At 45.4% G+C, this 23,350-nt stretch overlaps 1 protein-coding gene across 8 annotated transcripts in view; it reads right to left on the reverse strand.

Annotated features, from left to right (window-relative positions):
- Positions 1-23,350, reverse strand: part of hth (homothorax) — a 365,547-nt gene that overhangs the window by 249,319 nt on the left and 92,878 nt on the right. For all 8 annotated transcript variants that reach the window (XM_043415959.1, XM_043415956.1, XM_043415958.1 and 5 more), the window contains one exon: positions 10,128-10,257. In XM_043415959.1, coding sequence (XP_043271894.1) covers positions 10,128-10,257 — 130 coding nt within the window. The remainder of the gene's footprint in view (positions 1-10,127; positions 10,258-23,350) is intronic.

The raw sequence follows: 23,350 nt of genomic DNA on the forward strand, positions 1-23,350 counted from the left end.
ATTTTAACAACGTGGCAACCTCTTTGTAGACCACATGCTTGTAAACCAAAAGCAAGAGAGCAAGTCTGTTTGGGAACGCGGAATATAAAAAAAGACTTCGGAAGCCGAAAGCTTTTTTTGCCGCGTCTTCCAGGCCTGCGATGTTAGTTTCTTTCTACGGCTGCTACAGAAAAGTTACACTTTGAATTTCGACACTTTTATATCTTTTCGGGGCCTGCGCATGTGGCTCTTCGCTACCTTGAATTCTCAGTGTCCAGTTCTCTCTTCTTCCGATAGAATAATTAATAACAGCCACTGATTCGCTTCCATTTTGGCAATGCCGAATTAAAATTAGGCACCAGTCATTCTCCTATGACGAGCTTCGAGCATCCACGAAGCCCGAGAGAGAGAGAGAGAGAGCAAGATAGAAAGAATATTTTTGCCTGACTCGGTAACGAAAGCTGACTCACAGGGTCGTGTTCGTTCAATCTATATTTAGAATGACGGTATAAGAGACACGCGCAAAAATATGTCACTAAAACCCTCATCTTTATATCGAGACTCGGGACTAGTAGCGCACGAGATCTCTGCCATATACATGTATACAAAAATACTCTGAGCACGCAATGTGTGCGGTCCCCACGCGGCAACGAGTTGGGAAGCACGCTGAAGACGTTAAGAAATTTCTTGGCCCGTTCCAGCCGCGACACTCGTGACGTTTACGACATTCTCGTTTGGAGAAGAGACCACGATCATAGGAAGAAAAACGCAGGGAAAACACACACACGCGCGCACAGACAGCGAGTAGGTATTCCCTGAGGACTGAAAAAGTTGGAGAATTCGGGGCTACGACGGGAGGCAAAACATACGAGACGAGAAGACAATGAAGATTTGGGCTACTGACTCTTGAGACTCGTCGGTAAGCCTTAATTGGTCTCGCTAAAATTAGTCAAAGTTCTCACAAGATTCACGAATTCATAGTTGACCACGAAGCTGCTAATGTTCTGTCGGATTACAAAAGTCAATTCTGCCGATAATATTTTAACCCTCCTTAAGAAAAAATAAATCCTACGAATTCGCGATGTTGATTTCTAATGAGAGCCGCAGTTGAAGAGATTTTTGAGCCTGCGAGGTTGAGCACTCTGTGGTTTTCGCAGTCAAACTCCTCCATCCTTGTGGCAACTTGCAAAAGGGGTCGGGGGTAGGAACGGTGTGACAACCCCTCTTTCTCGTCACGGCAAAGTTTCATCACCGTAGCGCACCCCCCGTACCGAGAGCCCAGCACGCAAACTCATTCCTAACCCACGAGCGCAGACTCAACTTCAAGCGAAGAACTTTTGGCCTCCTCCTCGTTTATTCCGGATGACTGCACTTTCCTTCCATCGAAACACTCGTGCGGGGAGGTATGGGTTCTGCCTCTCTCCACTACTCGGTTTTACCCAACTGAGCGCCGGAGCAATTTCGCTCGATGGAAGTCCCCGACGCGAGCCTATTCCATCGCCCTTTTTCCCCATCGCCCTGTCCCACCATCGATCCCTTCTTTCCCACTTATTTCCATCCTCATCCTCATCTCATCTGGACTTGCTGCAGCTTCGAAAACAGCGGACGATGCTTTGGAAACGAATGGTCCGGCGATGAATTTATGAAGCAGATTATTCCGGAAGCATTCGATACGTGGATCCAATCCCGTCTACAGCGATACTCTAGAGCCTTTCGAGCACGACGAATGAGTTCTGTACTCAACGATGATGATCGTTCTCAGCTACGCCGTTTTGTTGACTGTACAATTGCCAAGGTTCGGACGGCCATTTGGACTTGTTCGTTCCATCAGGGGTTCCTGGACCCCACATTGTATTAGGATACAATGCGAACGCTGTGAAGTTTGCCTCTGGCAGCTAATGATTCCCGAGTCACGAGATTCGCTATTAAAATTCAAGTAATTGCTGAGCATACGAAACTAAATGAGCTTTCAGAGTTGAAGAGAGTATGGAAGCTTCGAGTCCCGACATGAAGCCACATACATTTTGAGCAAAGGAGAACGAAATGCCGTTGAAGTCTATCAGCTCGTGTTCCCAGGAGGAAGAGAAGCCTAGAAGAGAACTCGACACATAAAGGAGCGCTGGTAGCGCGGAAACGTTGGATGTTGGAAACTGGGGAAGAATTAGCTAATGGCGCGCGCGATGAATCCGTAATGGGTTTGCGTTGTTCCTGGGGGGCGCATCGGGATTCGAAGGAGTCTCCTAGGTGCAAAGGAACCAAGGTTTCGAAGAAGCACCGTTCGCGGTAGTTGTACAACATTATATACGTATATAACAATAGGAGTGTGCGCGTGTATATCGAAGAGGGCCAAAAGCTCCGGAGAAGAAGGCAGGCGAGGGAAGCTCGTACTGTCGCGGGGCGTGTAATACCCCAAGGAATGCACGGAAGATGGAAGGATAGATAGGAACGCTCGTGGCTTTTCGTTTTCTGCTCATCCTCACTGACTCGCTCTTGGCCTCTCTCTTGCACGCTTTCGAGTTCTGGCTCGTAGCAAAGATCCGTAAGAAGGAGCGCGAAAGGGGGAAAGCGAAAGAAAGGGGTGGTTTCCCCGACGGGCCGACCCAAGTAAATGGTGAATCCTTGCGGAAAAGCTTAGAGACTTAGACTTTCGTCGGATGAAATGGTGTTTACGGCCCGTAGCGGCGACGTCGGTTGCTTCCCTCCTCCCTCGCTAGCTCTGTACGAGAGTTCCTTCACGCGAATCAAGATCGAATGCTCTTCGAGAAGAAACACTCTCAGCCGAGCCGCCACCCTTTTCCCGAAGCCCCTTTAATGACTTTGTTTTGGATTTGCTCTTCGATGCTCTCAGCTAGCCTTTTCATTTCTTTCCTTTTTCTCCTTTACTTGCAATCGCAGCCTCGTTTGCTCTTGATTACCGAATCGAGAGCGAGCATGGGCAACTTTGTTGGCCGTTTATCGCAGGAGGAAAAGACCCTGATAGACGCTTGGAGGAGTGAAGCGTTTCGACAAGGTCATGGACCGTGTAAATCCTAAACATTTTTTCCTGATGAATCCGGCTCTATAAATGACGGCTCAGGTGATGACTTATCTGTATAATATCGCACTCAAAAGTGCCCCACGAATTTCGTCGCATTGACTCAACTATTACTAACGTTCCGTCCGACACCGTCCGCATGTCATCGCAGCAGGATGGCACGACACTGGCACAGATAACATTGAGCATCGTTTCAACGCCCCCGATACTTTTATGGGAGTTTAACAGGAATTTTTCTAGGCTTTATGTGATAACTGTTGGTCGTCGCGCGATGTATGAAAACATGGCCTCGTAAGTGAGGGCAAGAAGCGCGACGCGTCGAGAGAGATTGTCGATCGTCTTCCAAGAAGACAATCAAAGGGCCCGATGCTGATGCTCTCTTTCTCCGATGGGCGCAAATCTCTCGTCTCATCGGCACTCGTTCTACTCTAAAATATATACACACCCGGGCACACATATGCACACAGAGATTTAGTGTGCCAAGACTATTTATGCATTGCCGCTCTGTGTGCGCGCATGGCTCGAGGAAGAAAACCGAAGGGAAAAAATAGAGAAAAAGAAAGGCGCATATAAACGTTAGCCGATGAACACGCGAACTCTGGGCTCTTCTGCTCTCTTCTTAGGCTCTTTTCTCGTGGCAGACTCCTCAACCGCGATCTGAGAGGGGGAATTGCGGGGTAACCGACGACGAGTGTGCTCCGGGAGTTTGGGTTATCTTACGTGCCCGGAACAGCTGTCGGTCAGAGGTGCTCAACTGATATGTGCAAGAGTATTTACCAGAATGTTTGTGCACGGGCCTGCGAAGAACTTTGAGTACTTTTGTCGAACCTCAACGAAAACTAAGCGCAATCTGCACGTAGAATTTTCTCCCGTCGAAATAAAACTCCGCGAGCCAGCGACGAGACATGAATCGCATGAATCATCCGAATCTCTAGGAGTGGCTTTCATCCACGTTTCCTGGTCCGTACGAGTCGCAACTGCGTATGAAAACGACAAAAATGAGAAGACACGCCTGGTGTGCGGGCTCGTATTGTGTGCTAATTGCGAGCTTCCAAGCCTTTGCGCTTTCCTGCACGAGGAAGAGCGTGCCATACCGCAGCGCAGTGCTCATCTCATTCGAAACATGAGCCTGCACAGCATCCCATCAATTTCAATCAATCCACTAATTGCAAGTGGCTGCTCATTCTTCCTTAATTCAGCCTGCAACTAGCCGATACTTTGGCTCATGCTTTAGAAAAGTTAAACGCATACCCCGAATAGCGAGCGCAACTTCTAGAGACGCGGATCGACGTCGATGCTCTCAGCCCGGTCGCGTGTTCCAGTTGGCATGACTTTGCTGACTTCTTTTGCTGCTAACCTGACCGAGGGAAATTTACTGCATGCGATGAACCGAGACAGAGGCTACGAACAAAACCGGCATGTTGTTCCTCAACTTTTGGCTACCATATACGTATATCTAACGTACAGATAAGTGTCTATCTATGTGTATAATAAATATATACTGGACTGAGGAGAGGACTGAGATAGCGTGGCTCTGCGCCCAAGCACTTTCAGACCAGCAATCTTTCTCTTTCTTTCTTTCTTTCTTTCTTTCTATCTCAATCTCCCCGCCCTCGAACCAAGAGTAAAGTCTCTGTCTAGAAAGAGTATATCGCGCTGAAGAGATGAACACACTTGAATGCATTGAGGAGCAAAACTGCGGGACGACGCGCATCACTCATTATAACACTCTGGTATATTAGTCATGATTTGCCCTATAGACGAGGGGATCGAGACCTCGACATATCGTGATATATATATATCCGAAAATAAATATATATATATATATATATATATACGCGTCTATATTACTTTGTACGCCCCGAACGTTACGAATACCAGTCGACGAATTTTATTGGCGCGGCTCTTTCCTCTTCTGGACGATTGACACACTAAAAACTTTCACACGCGAGTTCAGATGAAAAGTATTCTCTAATTTCTTCGCTTTTGTATACTTTTTTAATTCCAATTCAGCTTATTTATACGGTTATTTTGATACGAAAATAAATTGCTAATTAAACGCTAATTGCGAACACTCTCTCGCGTCGCGTTGCATTCGTAAATTTCGAAATATCGCGGTAATCGAAGCTACATATTGAATTGCCTTTTATGAATACTTTAACACACAGTAATATGTATAAAACACGTCATCGGGCCCTGATATCTCTCGGTGCCTCTTCGAACACCAGGGGTTCCGCCGGTCATGGGTCGATTACTGCGAATAAGAGCTGTACGTATTCGATTATCTCGTTATTATTTTTACACTTTGATACACATACAGGCATACAAGCATTTTACCATTCATCAAGATTTTATTTTACTTCAGATTTTTTAAAAAAAAGTAAAAAAAAAAGACGGGTTCGTGTAGATAATACAGATGCAGATTGCATCGGTCGGAATGAGCGAAATTACTGCTAAGCCGTAAATAATGTGGCCTCAAAAGCACGAAAGAAATTATTTTTGGGTTTGCATTTTTTGTTTTTTTTTTGCATTGTTTTTTTTTTCTACGCCGCAGAAGCAAATAAAATATGAGGCACGCTGTATCACTGTGTGTATATCGATAGTCTCCATAGATAATGCATCGATACCCACCGCTGGATTTGGCAATAGCACGTAATTGCTCCGATATTTCACGTAAGCGGGCTTAATTGATTTTTTTTCTGGTCGGAGACTCAGTATACTTATATTTTTGGGGTTTTGTGGCCGGAGAAAGGGACTCGCTATGTCTTTATACATAGAGCCATATATTTTTTCGATCGGTCGAGTGCATTTACCGACATTTTTAAATCACCCACGCCTCGACGTTTATTGGGAGCCGCGATGAAACGAGAGTTACGCCAAAGTCATATATTTTCACTCGATATGAGAAATTTCGAGGCCTCGTTGAGTTCACGACCTCCGGCTATTCGACTATAAATTTCCAAATTTTGGGTATTCGTATTAATAAGGAATAAACTCTTTTCGAAGTACAAGCACTGAACACTTTTATTCGAATTGGAACATCTCATTCAGCTAATTTACTATCGTCCTCGTGACAGAGACTCTATTATACTGCTCAACGTTTCGACAAAAATTTCCCTAACACACTCTTACGAAACAATGAATCTTGTAGGAGGGCGCGTTTATTAATACGATTATTCGTGGAAAGTGATAACCAATTTTTTTTTTCGGACGAGGAACGGCAAAGAGAGTGGAAAAAATAGATAAGACTCCGGTCGTCTTTGTTCGATTAATAATTTCTCTCGCGAATGAATGGACTCTGAGATTTATTTGTTGCGGAGAATTACGGTGATAAGCGAGAAGTAATACGTACTTGGAATTGATAGATGTGTACGGAAGGATCGAGAGGGAAAGGAAGAGAAAAATTTGGCGACTAGCATATTTGAGTTTCGTTTGCACAGACCGTTAACAATCTTAGATCGATAAAGATCGAGGCGTACCCGATGAGAATTCGGAGAATTTTACCGCGGTGTATTGTAGAAAAAAGGAAAATGAGATTCTCAAGAAGCGTAGAATGGACGGGAATAAATGCCACGTGAACGAAAGCAAAGAGGCTTTTAATTATTTTGCGTCACTTAACAAAGTTGTCAAAGCACAGTCTGCTCTTGGGATTTGTTCAAATAAAAACATCATTAAATCTTGAATTGTTTATCTATAAAGGAGATACGCTCGGGACATATGAAGAGCTCATTACGACGAAAAATAAGGCGAAAATAGCGAAGTTCCTGAGACGAAAATGGTGAATTATAAAATGGGAAACGAACGGGGAAGAGAAGGGGGGAAAAAATGTGAGGATAAAAGAGGCACCGATAACCAAACGATACGAGAGTCTCTCTCGAAACACAGAAAACAGGGAATCAGCCTCATTACTTCTATCTCCATTTTGCTGCCCCTCTTCTTAGTGGCAACTGGTCCAAAAAGACTGCGGGGGAGAGGCGAGGGAAGGAAAGAAAAAAGGCGCGAGAGCGCGGCATCTTCAACGGCAGGAGGCCACTCTCGATTTCCAGGAATTCACAGGGTGATCTTTGGTCCCTCTGGCTGAGAAAGACACTCGGAGAGAGATCGAGGGAAGGGGCAGAGAGAGAGAGAGAGAGAGAGCTTGGAGGATTGTCAGGATCGACCAAAAGGCGGAGCCGAAATCTTTCGCACTGAGGTAAAATGTAACGTGCAAAAAAGGAGTTGAAAAATGAGAAAATTTACGTGCCTTTCCCAATTGCAGGAGAAAACGTTCAGAAGAACGACAATATCGAGGAGAAAACCAGTTTCCTAAAGTTATAAAAAAACTAAGAGAAAAAATATAAAACAAAACAGCGATTCGTGCTCAACATTTTTGTGACACAAAATTTATTCTCCCCTCTTTTGATTCCTTGATTTTTTCTGTCCGAACGAATCAATACCACGAAGAACGAGTACAGAAAAATTTCCAAAGCATGTCAAAAAATCAGGAAACTCGAGATTGCGATCGGATTCATCAACAACCCACGCACTTTTCATACCCATATGTCTCGTGCATATACGTCTATTTCAGGTCGAAGAGAAAAGCTAAGGACATGGTGGATCGTCGTATGGACTGAAACGATGAGGAGAGAACGTCGAACGAGCTCTCTCTCTCTCTCCCTCTTTCTCTCTTTTTCGCTCTCTTGATGATATCTCGATGCAAACAGGCTGCCGCGTTAATGAGGGTTCCACGACCGCGGGACAGGCTTCCCTGTGCTCACAGCAAAGAACCGGGACAACAAGCTCGAAAAAACATTGCTAATATAAAGCAGACCACTACGTTGAAGTTTTGAAGTTGTAAGAAGAACTTTTATATTTAAATTCCAAAAATAGTCATTTCTACATCATTTGTTAGTGGATAAATCAACATTTCTGGTTTCCTGTACGATTCGCGATCGAGTAATTAGCAGGAGAGTGCGATAGATTACAATAATTTCCAAATTATCGTTTTCTCAAGTAATCTAAAAATCTATACCAACCATTTGAAAAAATGAATTGTAAGGAACAACGAATATTGACCCACATTCAAGGAAAGTTCGTAAAACGCTGACAGTTTTCCCTCGAGCCTTAACTCAGTTGTTCCAATTTGCATGCGTGCTATCGACATTCATGTTGATAGGACGTTGCAATCATCAACGTTGTAGCAAATAAGTATGTGCATAATACTTTAATGGAGAATTGACGAGAGGATAGCATGCCAGTGTGTAAAAACGCGTTCCGACAGATTTACAGCTACGTGAATGTGTTTTTTTCATTTACCAGTGGCTCTCAACTCCGTGATTTTTATTTATTCGTAGGATTGTCGTGTCAGGAGGAAACTGCAGTTTTAAAAGAAAACTCGATGTCGAGTCTAGGCCCGAACTTGAAATCAGATTCCAGTCAGTTACGTACTCGACGTTATATTTAAATTTCTAAATGATGGAGAGCGACCTTAATATCGAGATGACAGCTAATCCTGTCCGGAGCTAATCTCGGAGCGACGTTCGGGTCTTGCCCTCGCGTGAACGTGGACTTGAAACTTGACTTCAGTTCCCAATCGTAGTTGATCTCACACTTCCAGGTTCAGTTAGCAACTGCAAACCGACTCAGACCTCAAAGTCGAGGTTGAAATGGAGCTCTCATTGAACGGAAACTTCAGCAGAGGATCGCGTCACGTGGCAGTAGAAAAACATCTGGAGATTCATCAGCGTGGAAAACGCAGGAAAAATCTGGCTTTCTCGAGTGATGTAATTCCAGGTTTTTCGTCGCTCTAGTTATTGATCAGAGTAGAAGTTTCGTCGCAATCTTCTCATCTCTTCGCAACTCTCGCGCGCACGCCAGAGAGACTGGCGCACATATATCGAGCGACAGATAATGTTGGCACGACAGCGAATATAGACGAGCGAGCTTAATGAATCTTTATGGGATGGTGTCGTGAACTTGTATTCCCTCCGGTGACTGACTGAACCCTGAGACCGCGTGTATACGAGTCTCGACCATTGGCGCGAGCCTACTACAATTCATTTTTATTTCGATCCTGCCCCCTCATCCCTCCCGCCTTACTTTAAACCGCGACCATTCATAAATGATGCGTTCGATTCGCTTTTGTAACAGCTCGACAATAAAACTCGGCCAACTTCCTTCTGGACGATCTCAAGCAGGCTCCAGGAAACTCGCCACCCACTATAATTATATACTGTGAAAAAGTTTCGTTCCGATGAAATTTTCGTCGAAATTGAACATTTCGAATTCACCTTCGTCGATCCGTTAATCCGAAGGCAGGTTTGACACTTTTTTCACAGTTACGCCAATGGGAATGGGAATCGCGCGCGCTCATTAGCCTCAACGTTCCTGCCCGTCGTGGTTGATGGTGTTGACGCGTACACGTCTCGCTCTCTCCTTCTCTCTTTCTCCGCTCTTGATGCGCGGCTACGACGATGTTTGTGAAAATCGTACGGGGGTGCCTTCATGTTTTTTAGCCTATATATGCCCACGTATGTATATATATATTATTAAGATTGTTGGGTGTCGAAGAGCTACACGCACGCAGAAATGGAGCGAGAGCCACGATTGTCATCGACTCGTTCCTCGCGTGATATCGTCCTTAGCTGAGCTGGCCTGAAACGAGCCAGTCAGCCAAACTAAAAGCGAGTTACAGCCCATTTACATATATTCTATACACATATATGTGTTTATATATTTGTAGCTATTGAGCTGAATAACGACGTTTGTATATTTATATACCCAGTCGTATAAGCCGCACGCTCCTCTAAGCATCGATCGCGAAACCGATCGATGGGAATTTTTGGACTTACGGCCCTCCACAACGCGATTTTCTCTCCGCGATAATTCCTTGTCTGCACGCCAACACTATACAAACTTTTCGATCCCCCGGAACTCCCAAAAAATTCTACTCAGCTTTTGGTTATTAAGATTTTTCGATGCCGAGACAAAATGGAACAGGAAATTCGAGAATTTCTGCACGCTGTCGATTGCTTGCTGGGTTCGCTAGCTACGTTTTTTTCAATACATATATAGCTCCATAGCCCTAGTTATTTTTGAGCTAAAGCTCGAACTGATAATTTTTGTGCGTGCTCACCAGGATCGGATGAGTCCAGACTGGTCGGTGCTTGTTGACTGAGGGGTCCTGGTGTTCCCCCGCTTCCGGGGCTACGGGCATCGTCATTACCACCCGGTCCTGGGTACGATAGTGACGAGGAAGGTGGCCTCTGAAAGAACAAAAGAAACAAAACATTTAACAAAGGATTTGTATGAATCGTAAATAATTTAACCATCACAATCACCGGATTCGGGGTCGGGAATTGAGCGGGAAAAAACAATTTGAAAAAAATCACCATCGAAGAAATTAGCATTCGAAAGGGTGTTAATAAACCATTAACGAAAACGTTATTAAATTTGTTTGAATTTGCCATATAAATAAATGTATAAGTGTGTAAATATATACACAATTTTAAATCGAAAATTCAGAGAATCCATAAAATTTCATTGAGTCCTGGCAGCTTACAGAAGCCTCTGAAACTCTATTAGAATCGAGAAATTTGAGGACTCTGGAGATTGAATTTAGTTACGAACGTTGGCTGAGGTGTGAACGATCGGATAGAGGAAAGTGCGCTCATTTACAATTGCGGCTGTTGGTATGTGGTTAATATAGTATAAGCGATGTTGAAGACGACAAGAGCAGCAGCACGAGGCGAGAGTAAAGGGAGAGGGAGGATTTACATGCATAAGCAAATGGATCGTGTGCTCCGGATTGGACATTGAGCGAACGTGAACAAGAGAGTGTGCGAGAGAAAGAGAGCGAGAGAAATGCGAGCATCAGGAACGTTAAACAATGAGTGACAGCACTCCCACATGCTGTCATGCCAGGCGTCATCTTCACGGTCAGCTTGTACACACGTCTCGTTACATTAGTAGCCGAGGAAGAGCATTTACAACCCTTCTAATGTGTTCACGTGTACGTACGCAGCGGATGAACCAGAAAATTTAAACTGTTCGCCCCTTCAACGCGCGGTGTTCAACTCTGCCGAATAATGGATTACGAGCAATTGCAAATTCGAACGAAAGGACGATTGAGATCGATTTTCAAGAAACCAATGAGAGCTGAGCGACGAGCCGGGGAACATTGAAACTTTATTTAATCTGCACAGTGACGGGGGCCTCAAAAATCCCTGATGATTGGAAACTTTGAATTTATCGAAAGCTTTTTAAAGTTATTTCCGCGTCCGCGTCCGTGGTGTTGATATTTTGACTGAATTTTCTCAAACCGAGTCTCCGGGCCCCACTGGTCTGTGTCGATGGAATGATAAATTATTAAATGCTATGACGTACGAGAAATTTTACTCTCGTTTTTTTTCCTTACACGCTCATTCGCTTCAATGTCTCTTAGTCTCATTATAACGCTCTTATATTCTGACTTTGTCCTCCTACATATTATTGGTTAAGTGCTCTTATGAAACTGAACTTCAGAACGAGACTAAATTCTCGCTCTCTCTCTCTCTCTCTCTCTCTGTCTCGCTCGGGCGATCCGTTCTCTCCATGCCTTTGTCGTTAACTGACTTTCTTCAGCGTCGGTTCGCACTTATTTTTTTTGTTCCCCATCACTTAGTATCGTTATCTCTGGTGCGGGAGCGAGGAACGAATTGTCACTCTCTTAAATCGTAATTCGACAAACCGGATGTCTGGCACATAGCCCCTTAAATAAATCAGTGCCCGCATCTCGTATTCCACCCCCGCCGTTGTTTTTCTACACGAAATCTTGGTGCTTACGAACTTGGGACATTTTGGCTTCTCCTCGTTCTCCGTTTCTTCGGAAATATCGGTGGATCAATTGGCAAAGTGAACGTGGCTACGAATAGAGCGTGAGGAATTTTTTGATTGAACGAAAAAGAGAGAGAATTTAGCGGAGTGTGTGTTTACGATTCCGTTACGGAGCGTCGATCGAAGCCTGCGAAATTTGAATCTTCGCACGAGACTACAAAATTTATATATTTTTGCTCGCTCCACCGAATCAAGCATTCTCTCCCAGCTTATTATTGTATTTTCTCTTTTTTTCCCATCGCATCGCTCCCTGGGAAAACCCGGAAGGATCATAAAGGTGGCGCGCAAGAAAAAATTCGTCATAAAAATGCTGACGCGGTGGACAATTGCGTGAAGAGAATAGTTTAATCGGATGAAATATTGAGATGAGAATATTGTCGCGTATCAGGCTCGTCTAATAGAAACGGAACTGTGTGCTTCGTGGAGCAAAAAGAGGTAGACGAGACTCGAATAAGAGAGGGAGAGAGTTCCATCCATGCCGGACTTCGTGTTGAAGCGCGAGATAATGGATAGGAGGCGCACGCCGCCCGTCATCGTAGCAGGAAGACAATAAATTATAAAGCCCTCTCCTTCTCTTTCTATTTCTCTCTGTCTGTCGTGGTCCCCGGCGTAAACATCGCGTTGCTCGCCCACGTGCTCTCCGTACGTTGTATATCTTATTGTATACAACCTTCCTTATAGTGCCCGATGATGAAGAATATGAATTCGCAGCTTCCACGTACAATATTCGTCAGAGATTTATCCTCGCCTCCCAGCCTGACGCTGTCTCAGGGAAAAAATGACAGGGCCCCGTGACATTGTGGCCGATTAATCGATCCGCGACTCTTAATTACGTATAATTATGTAATTAGCGAGTCCAATCGGGAAGACACACACACACACGAGAGCGATTTTGCTGCGTGACGCTGACTGCTTTACGGCCGAGATACGTAAATCTTGCCAATTAATTTATTGGTTGGAGCTCGATGCCGCGAAGATGAACGACGAGAAAGATACCGAAGAGTGGGAGCGATTCGCACGAATTAAATAATCCTTCGAATAAGCGAAAGAGCGAGCGAGACTACTGATGAAAAAACCATATGTGTCTAAGAGATTATATAGAGACGTAAAGAGGCACATTGCGGGCATCCTCCTCCATGTGAAACATAGCCATCGACGCTATTCAACAGCCGATATACACAATATAGTTCCTCTCGGAGTTTCTGACGTTTCTACAGCCTCTTTCGAGCGCCTCCGCGCGCGCGAAACAAGCGTATAGAAAGTGCTCGTTTACGAGCCCCTCTATCTCTCTTACCCCTCTCGCTTTCTCAAGGGAACAAGAAAATCCGCGAAAGAGACAGAGAGCAAGAGCGTCTTGAATTTCTTCGGCGTGCCCGGGTGTAGGGATCATAAATTACGATTTATTGCTCAGCCAGCGCCTCCGCTCGACGGATTATCTTACCGTTATGTCAGCGAAGCCACAATCATATTTACATTTTCCGCGTAATGAAATTCCTCTCTTGTGATGCTCGAGTTGTTTTTTTCCTTCCCCCCCCCCCCCTCCCCACCCCATCGTTTGACAAGAAAACTCAATTTCATTTCGTATCGAAGTGTATACCCTAACTGGCCAATCAGATGGGTGCCAACTGATGAAAAAATCACGAAAATTACGCACCGTCTCTTCGTTTTAACTCACTTCAGAGAAACGCGCTTGTTTAGTACGTGTGCAAAATTACTCATGAATGCGGAGAAGCTTCGGACGATTCAATTTCAAAAGAGCTGGAGCGAGAGAGAGGAAAGAATTCGCGTTGAGAATGTTTAAGTGACGAGAGGAGTTCGAGGCGTGTGGAGTCAAATGAATACAGATACACGTATGATATGGGCCTCGGGAAGGTTCGCGCTCGTTCCTCCTACCGCTCTTCCTTTCTCGTCCCATTTTTTTCATTCTTTTCCTTCCTCCCCGCGCGCTCTCTTTCGCTCGCACCAAAGCTAGTATCGATTTTGGGCCAGCGGGTGTTTGCTCATGATTCACGCCGGTCAATTCACCCGACGACCGAGCCCTGCTCATCTCGCTCAATTTCTCCTCATCAGATCGGGCCAAAATGGAAAGGGCCTTGTCCGATTCCCTGTCGAAAGAAGCAACCGTTAAGAAATCAAGTCTTCCATATGAAGACTCGAAATTAGTGACGAACTTTGAACTGGCAGCGCTGAAATGTTGTATCGCAAATGAAAAGTTTCCAGATAAATTGACCAACGGGAATGGAGCATACGAATGTTTTTATGTTTCAGAAAAGATGTGACGGAACAAAGGAAAATGCAGAATGACGTACGAAACAAATATAGCACAAAGAAGCACAGATTTATTCGTCATTTTGTTTTTCCTCGAGGGCAAAGTGGTTGAAAAGAGAGAGAAAGAGAAGAGCGAGATCAGAGAGGGAAAGAGGGCGAACTGTCTTGGTTCCCGAGTGGAGCTGATGGATCTAATCAACATTCCTCCCTAATCACGCTCGCGCACTCTGCTCCTCGCCAGTCTCCCGCGTCTTCTCGTTTTCATTTTTTCCCCCTCTCCGGGAGTCGCCTCTTTTTTTTAGTCTGCTTTCATCTCGTTGGGTTTCTTGTCGAGTTTGTTGCGCGAGTGCGTTTCTGTATAGTCGAAAGTATTCGCGGCGGCAGTGGTGGTGTGTGCCTCGCGAGCATTCGTTTTAATTTCATCCAGCCGATAAATTAGACTCCCAAATGAAGGCGAAGCGAGGAGAGAAAGGAATCAGGAAGAAAGAGGGGCTAAAAACGCGGGAGGTCAGATCCGATCCTGAAAAACTCGTCGGTTGCGACGCCGCACGATTTACAAGATTTCTAATATTATGCGTAGAGTTCATCCCTGGCCTGTTCTCCAAGGATTTAGCAGCGCGCGCGGGGAGAGACTCCGATCAAGAATTCATAGCCATTTCTCATCTCCCTCTAATCGACAACGGAACACTCTTCCTCGCATGATTTTACATGCAGCGTTACTCGGCGCATATTTTCCGTCAGCACATTCGGAAAACACATCGTTGAAAGGATTCGTAAGTATAATAATCAGGAGATAAAAGGATATTCAACGAATATAAGAGAAGCGCCGTTCTTCCCGAGGCCGCGATTACCGATAAGAAAGTACATTTGTATATTTTACGCGTACGAGGATTTCATGCAACGCCTGCAGCAAAAACCACTCATATCCAACCGCGGAGAAGAATGTAGAAGAGGCAGGGGGCAGGAGCAGGAAAGCTAATACCGCGATACCTAATATCCCCCTCAACCCGCAATCCCTGGCTAATTGGTTTCCCGTGTTGTTTCTGCGGCAACTCCCCTGGGATAAGACCAGCGAGTCTCGTAACACCTCTCGGTGTGTCATATATACCATTGGCATACAGACTGCACCCTGTTACAGCTCGATCCCCCCCCCCTGCTTCCCTCCTCTTCCCTTAACACTCCTCATTCTAGTCCCTGGACCGAGACAGCATTTCTCTCTCTCTCAAGAGAGATGCGTTCTCCTCGACGCCGGGTATCCGATGACACGCCATCCGCGCTCGTCTCTTTCCTCATCCAGCACGTAATGCGCCATCCAGTAATATGAAAAATAGACGATAACTAAAGACCCAAAGAACCATAGGCACCCTCTTGAAGCAACAATACATGAGCACCAGCGCAGTATGACGGCTAACGATTGCTCGGTAGGCTTATCGCGAACGAGCAATCGCATTAGTGCACCAACGAAACTCAAACTCCCTTGGTCTGCCTCGAGAAAACGGGAGAGTGCGACTTTCATTAGGAAAAAAATCATAATTGAGATACTCGTTTCTCGCGTGGTAGCACCGGGAATTCTGCTAGTGCGGCGAATCGCCGTCGGGGAAGAAAACAATGAGGGAAGTATGGAGACTTGAATTAGTCGAAAAAGAAAAAGAAGAGTCCCGTGGAAAGTCGAGAGCGGCTATCGATGTTTCGAAACTGGGAGGGTTTTGTGACTGAATTTTCATGAGAATTTCGCGGGTGATCTGCATGGCTCGAGGATTAATTCACTAGCGAACTTGGAATCGTATGATAAATTTAGAAGGCTCAATTGAAAACGTTGTCACGTCGTTGATTGACTGGTTGACCACTCGCAACGGGTGTACACCAAAACGCCATCAACGATGTACGCTCGCTCATGAAGGATGAAACGGTGCGGGTGAGCTTTTTCGGTGGGAGTGTGCACATCGCGAAGAGCAAAAGCCAGTAGCACGTCACACATTTTGATCGCGGTCGAGAGAGGATAGAATTGTTGGGGTAAGAGTTGCGACGGTCCCTGGCGACCGGGAGAATACAGAGGAAGCCTTTACCTCTCCGTATCTCTCACTCGCCCCGTCTCTCTCCGGTGCGTATCCATATTTAATGCGCGAGCAACGCAAACTCCAACAGATGCAAATTGTTATGAAAGCTTAGTCGTGTGTCGGAACATTCGGTGGAAGAGGTTTGCTGCGCGCTCTCCCCCGGCCCCTTTCTCGCCAAAATGCTTGGTACGCTCAGTCTGGCTCCGGGGACACGCCATCAGGAATATTGGCTCTCGCGGGCGAGTGTATTCCCGCAGACACCGCGCTGGAGAAACCTCCAGCCAGGAGAGTGCGCATCGCCGAGTCGATTTCACATGTGCGATGGAGAGAAAAAAAATATAGTTCGAGCAAGAGAAAGGAAAAGGCGAGAGAGCGTCTTTGAGCCACACGCCGAAGTTCTTTCACGAGGGAAGCGCGAGGGAATGGATTCGCTCCCAAAAATCTTAGAGTCCCGAAAAACAACGAGGAAATATGGATGAGCAGGAGCAAAGCAGAGGGAACCCTTGAAAAATGTACTTTCGCGGCGTAACATATTTTGAGAAGGAAGAACGAATTTGAGTCAGTGATACCCGAGGGATGTATCGGGTAGTGAAACTAGGATACGACAGCGTATCGGGAAGCGTCGGGAAAATAAAGAACAGAAATATCGAGGCCCGCGAGAAGCAGATTGGAATCAAGTACCAGCATGCGTGAGGCTATCTCGTCTCTCTTTCTCTTTTGACAGCTGGCAGGCAAAATCCCGGTGGTCGAGTGTCACACTCGATGAATCGAGCGCTCCTCCCCGGCCCCTTTCTCTTTGACGTTTTTTTGCCCTCCTCGGATCTCGCGAAGATGAAGAGTGACGCGCTCGTGTACGAAATCACCGCTGGGCCAGAGCGCGAAGCGTAGTCGAAACGCGTTGACGCAACTGGACCAATGAAAGCTGCCTCTCAATCAGCATACGGCCTCTGATCCATACCAACGTGAAATCATCTCACTTGCCTGAGAAGCTGGATCGGGATTGCGGAAAGACTCGCGCGCGGAGTCAACGAACGAAGTGATACTTCCTATGAATGCATATGCAGCAGCAAACGGCCTGCCATCGCAGCAGCACATTCACAGCTGCGTACCGGAGCCTGGAGAAAGAGAAGAGTACGCTGCTGAGAGGGAGGACGGCATACGCGTTGCTAATTAGTGGAGAACGCTCGCGCAGAGTACGCGTCAACGACATGTCCAGATAGCGTCGAACAGTCGTATTATCCGGGTGAGCCGGGGACATTTTCATGGCGTTCGGTTATCGCGTGTGCTTCGTCGTGAAACTCACGCATAATGAGCGCATCAACGAGCTCATCTCCTCTATGTAAACTGCGAGCATGTTACGTGTCTATACACACGTAGACTCTGCTCTCTCTCTCTCTCTCTCGCCGCTTCTCCTCTCTTTCCCATTCACCATCTCTCTTTCCGTTGATGACGACGATAGTAATACTCGCCATAATAACAGAACACGTGTAATCGCTGGCATTTCGAGAGCAACCTGCAGCATTATTATCCATATATGAGAACAGTTATATATACGCCGGAATAACGCTGCCCTGCTGTCCAGCTAATGCGTCCTCGTCTCCCGCGGTTGCATGTTCGACCACATTCGATTCTCAACACACATACGCACGCCGCTATTATCCGAAGCGGTTCTTCCTTCGAGAATTTCTACGCCGTTTACATACCAGCCCCGCAATGCTCGCTTTTCAAAATCTTGTTTACGCTCCTCCACATGCTTCGTCCCATATTATAATCGCAATAATCCAAGTCAATCGTGCTAACTGTTGATGAACTCCTCTGACTCCCTGCACTAATTAGGGGCCTGTTATTTACGATGAGGTTAGAAAATTATGAATCTTCGAGGCTCTTTGATTTATCGCTTGATCGAACGCTCATTAAGTGTACAAGGTAAATGTAGAGAAATTATTTTAATCGACGTCCCCACCCCCCTCCCCCAATCTTTCATGACTTCACTCTTTTGTTTCATCTTTTATCGTATTCCAGTTAGGGAGAGGAGACTCTCGCTTGCCTCCTGTTCGTGTGTCTGTCATTGCACTCACGCAACGAAATCGAAGACGCCGAATCGCGAAGCTTTCGCTCTTTCTGGTCTTCTGTTTCGTGTTTTATTATCAGCGAGTTTCGGCACGTGCAATTTTTTTTTTTTTTTTTTTTTTTTTTTTTTTTTTTAATATCAGAAAACAAATGAAGAATGTGATGGGATAACAAACGATGGAAAATTGTAGATTTTGATCGATGAAATGAAGCCGAGGAAACTGCGATGGATTTATCGTCACGTGGAAGATAATCTCGAATTTTCCAGTGAACTTGTAGCGCACAAGTATTTCGTAACTGCGGCGTTGTTTCGTGGTTTCCATATGTACACGAGCGCGATTCCCGGTGAAATCGGGCGACATAACGAGTCAGGCCGCGGAATTCCATGTGAATAAATCCACGGGCGGGAGGGAATAAAGGCTTCTCTCGAGCGGCTCGAATGGCGTGTAAGAAGAGGTCGTAAAACGTTAGCTCGAGTGAACGCTCGATGAACCGATGAAGAGACGCGAGGAAGACAAGTCCGTGGTAGGCTCGCGCGTATACACGAGCGTCTCAACCACGCGAATCGCTAACACAACCTTCTCGGAGTAACGGAGAAATACGAAATGGGACACAAGGACGACTCGATCGCGCCGATGCGAAATGTGAATGGAGAATATCACATGAGTAAGAACTTACAGACTGCCGTCGTTTATATAAATTTGTACGAGGTGGCGCTAAAATCCCTCATTAAACCTCGAGAACGTACACACAATGAAAATCCGAAAGGATACTTCTTCGAACGTTTTTTTTTTCTACGACGCCCCTCATCCCGTAACGTTTATAAAAAGTGGGCGGAGCAAACGTGCAACAAGAGCTCGTCCACCTCTCCGAAGGTGCTCTTATCATCAGGAATCCAAAGCGCCCTTGTCACTAAATATCGAATCTCCGGCTCCACGACGATTTACGGAAAGCAGGCATAAAGCACGTTTTATTAAGAATTTTACGAGAAAAACGCCTTAAAAATGTTGTATACCTTACTTTTGAGACACACTGTGGATAAATTCATATTCGTAGACGTATTTTTTACATCGATAGAGCCCATAAAATCGCTCACCACAATTTCCTACTCGCTGTAACAAGCGAATCATCCCTTCCTTTTCAAATTTCCATTTTTCTTCTTCTCTCACACACGCCGCCCCTCGTCCTCCCTCTGTTACTTTTGACTAGATGTAATTATCATATTACGATTAAGTTTACGACTCTTCTCAACGCGACGCCCAATTAAATCTGTACTCCGCGTTATTTCATCGAGTCTTACGAGATAATTATAACGGTGCTTGGAATAACATCTATGGAGTTGCATTTTGTGTTCTTTTTATAAGGACATAAACCGTCGTACAATTTATACAATTAGCGGGCTGGCATTTAAGAGACCCAACCGACCACCCTCGGAGCTAATCTTCGAGATTCGTTTGATCGCCACTAAACTTATGATAAAAACAACCTTCGTTTCTCGCTTCTCGAAAGATCTTGTCAAAATGAATGCTGACGCCATCAGTTAGCAACGACCAAACGCACGCACACAGAGACCACACGCCTCAATGTACACGCGCGTGTCTACGTACCCGCGCGCATGCATATCGTATCGAGAGAGTCGAGGGCGTCGAGACGGAATTGGGGGACGCGAGCGTGTAGACGGTCGGGCGGATGCGTCGAGTGATGTACTTCCGGTTATTGAGCGCCGTCTGAAGGCTGCCAGAGAGGCTGCGTACCAACAGATTTCATACGCTGCACATGTCCACACATTTTTATACTTTTTCAAACGAATTATGTCAATTATCGATATCGTAGAGCGATGAATATTTGGAAATATCCAGTTGTCGTCGAAGAGTTAACAAAACGACGAAAAACTTCCAACCCCCCGGTCTTACAGAATCGAAACGATCTTTAATTTCACGATTTTTTTTTAAATGGAGAAACATCAATGGAACTCGGTGAATAATTGAAGCCCGGATTAATGTCGCTGAACAAGAATCCGAAGATTCGGAGACAACGATTTCGTGCTGCTGAGAAATCATAAAAATTCGATGACGTTTTCGAGATTTTTGAAGCCTGCCAAAGATTTCGTCTCGGGACAACTGAAGATCATCCGATCGAAGACACACACACACACGAGAGAGACCAAGAGGGAAAACGCGTCCTGTTTAAACGAGGACTCCGCGATAGCTCGCGTCGTATTATTTTTTTTCATTCCGTTTTTTCTTTTATTACCCAATATAGCCTCGCGTACAATTCCGGATTCTTGGACTCGACGATCGTTAAATTACGATGAGAAAGGTTAGCGACTCTTGGTGGATCTTTATTATTCAAAGTTTAAGCAGACTCGCGCAGCGAGAAGAAAAAGCAGAAAAGAGACTGCGCGGACAGCCCAATTAAAGAGAAACGAGATTATTGGCGAGAAGTGAAGCTGCGCGCGCGCTTAAATATTACGAGGCTCGCGCGCCATGACCACACGTACACTCGACATTCTCAGTTTAATAATAGTCCAATGGACGACTCTTCCTAACAATGATACATTTCGCATTCAACGCTCCTCAAGCAAAAGGCGTAACTCAGGCGCGATCTGCTCCCTCGCGAAGTAAACTCTCTTACGCCATTTGTCATTTTTCAAATCTTTTTTCGCATAACGCGTCCTACTCTCGCGTACGTAAACATTTGCGAGAGTTGGTGCGAGGCGCAGCAGGATAGAGAAGAGAGCATAGAAAATTGTTGTGCCAAGTACGCGATGACATTAAGCTTTCCGTTTGCGGATTTTTATCTTAATAATATCTCGTGCGTGTCTCGCGAACTCTCTTTTACTTTACTGGATTGACAATATACACTCATTTATAGGCATACGTGTGTGTGCGTGCGCTCATGTTCACGTGGGTTCGTGCGAACTGATTCATGGATATAATGCAACGGAGTGCACGGACTCTGGAGTTTATTATTTCGCGTTAAGAGTTTTGCACAATGTTAAATTTCGATAAAACCAAGGTGATGAAAAATATTGAAATTTTTTAGTGAATCGAGGAAAAAAAAGGTTTTGGCGACATTCGAATGAGTCGAGCGACCGATACCACGGCGTCGACTGAACGTTTTTCACTAAACGAAAACGACAATCGGCACGTTTAAGGACAATCGACAAGTGTGCAGCCTCCTTAAATATTATAAATTCTATAATATACTTCTGGCCAAGTATATTTACGATATAAATTGAATACGTTTAGCGTCTATAGCATACGACACGAATGCTCCTTGTGTATGCCATGTACGTGCGCGGGAGCAACGATTCCGACGTTAACTGTTCGCCGGCACGCACGTCGGTAGCCTGAATGGTTTATAATTGCGGCATTGTAGATATAGTACGAGATACAAAAGCGTTCCTTCCCGCGATGCTCTGCCGAGGAGACAACGTCCGGGGTGGAGGAGGAAGGGGGCCAGAAAATTTATACGCGATGTACCATCGAATGTTTCGGGCTCCATTACAGAGTCAAACGAGCGAGTGCAGCTTACCGATAAAGTAGCGCATCGAATCTCCGGTTACGTTTATGAAAGTCTCGAAAAATACGCGACTTTGAGGCGGGCTGCGTGTTTCCGGAAATGTACGAACCGCGATGAAAAATGAGTTTGTGGACGAAAAACGTCGAAATTCTGATTTCAGGTAATATCCGGAAGTTTCAATCGTTTCGAATTCCTTGAAATTGAGGGCGTCTCGAATGAATTGACTTTGTATATGAAAATAAATATGGGCTTGTTGGACCCACGGTTGTTCCAGCAGGGGTGAACGAGTTTTCAATTTAGAACAGCGTCGAAGCGTGACGCCTCGGTGCTGTGTGCTCGGCGATTCAACGTGCTCGCTTACGTAATGACCAGCGTATATATGCGTACTTGCAAATATAACGTGTGCTTGGAAGAATTTTTTTTATTGAAAAAGAAAAAACATTCGTTCGGTCTTACGGGTTGGGTGGGGTTGAAGGAAACGCGTGTCCTGCTGCGTACGAAAAACAACCACTCATTGTTGCGTATTCCTTGCGCCTAAGTATACGTGAGCTCGTGTGTATTATAAGAGGATCGCGTTCCGACTTGTTGGCTTTTTGCACCAAATGACACGTCACAGGGGTTGGCCACCGGTCATTAAGGATAAAAAGGGAGGCGAAGCCCGTTCGCCCTGCCATCTTCTTCCCCGTCGAAGACTTTGTCGTTCTCAAATGTATAATTTCTTTTTTCTCTCGTGTTTGTATTTCTATCAAACCGTAACAGCGAACATCCGGTTACAATAAGACCGTCGGGGCGTCCAGGCGCAATTACCGTACCATTTTCCCCTGCGATCTCACAAGCCCAGCGCGATGCGCTTCGGCATATCAACTGAGAAATCTCTCAGAGTCAGTTTATCCGTGAGTTTATTAATTCATCAAGACCCAACGTTTTCTCATGGAAAGCCCGCAGGAAAATATTGCTCCAGGATTCCGAGAGACGATTTTCGGAGGCGGTAAACTGTGTTAAGAGTTCTCGCAGAGTCACCCGCAACCGCGAGGAAGACACTTCAGGATACTCGTGAATTTCGTTTTTTTCTAAAGCAAAAAACGCTGCTTCTCGAATCAGATAAATCAGGTATGATTGAATTGAATTTTACAGTAATCGAAAAAAAATAACTTATAAATAAAATAATTAGAGGGGACGCGTATGCACATGGTCGATTCGAGAAGCTGGATTAATGCACTCGCTCTCTTCGTTATACCTGCGGGGAGGAAACGAATACAAAGCGTAAAAAGTGAGAGAAAGAGAGAAGAAAATCGTTGAGTAATTAACCAAGAATGTATAATAAGAGACAAGTCTCCTACGTGCATGTGTACGTGTACGTAAAATAAAAATATAGTAATACAAAGATGGAAGGAGTGATCGTCTAGAAGTCGACGCCGCGGCATTAAGCGTTTATGAACGGATCTTGAGATACGATCTATGGCCGATCTCCCGTGCAAGCAAAGAGAACGTCGAGTGTATTCGCGAGAGACTATCCCGCGTTCATGGAACCGATCGTTCAACGCGATTCTGCTATCGCGATCGC

The sequence above is a fragment of the Venturia canescens genome, chromosome 4 (assembly GCF_019457755.1).
Source record: "Venturia canescens isolate UGA chromosome 4, ASM1945775v1, whole genome shotgun sequence".
Lineage (NCBI taxonomy): Eukaryota > Metazoa > Arthropoda > Insecta > Hymenoptera > Ichneumonidae > Venturia > Venturia canescens.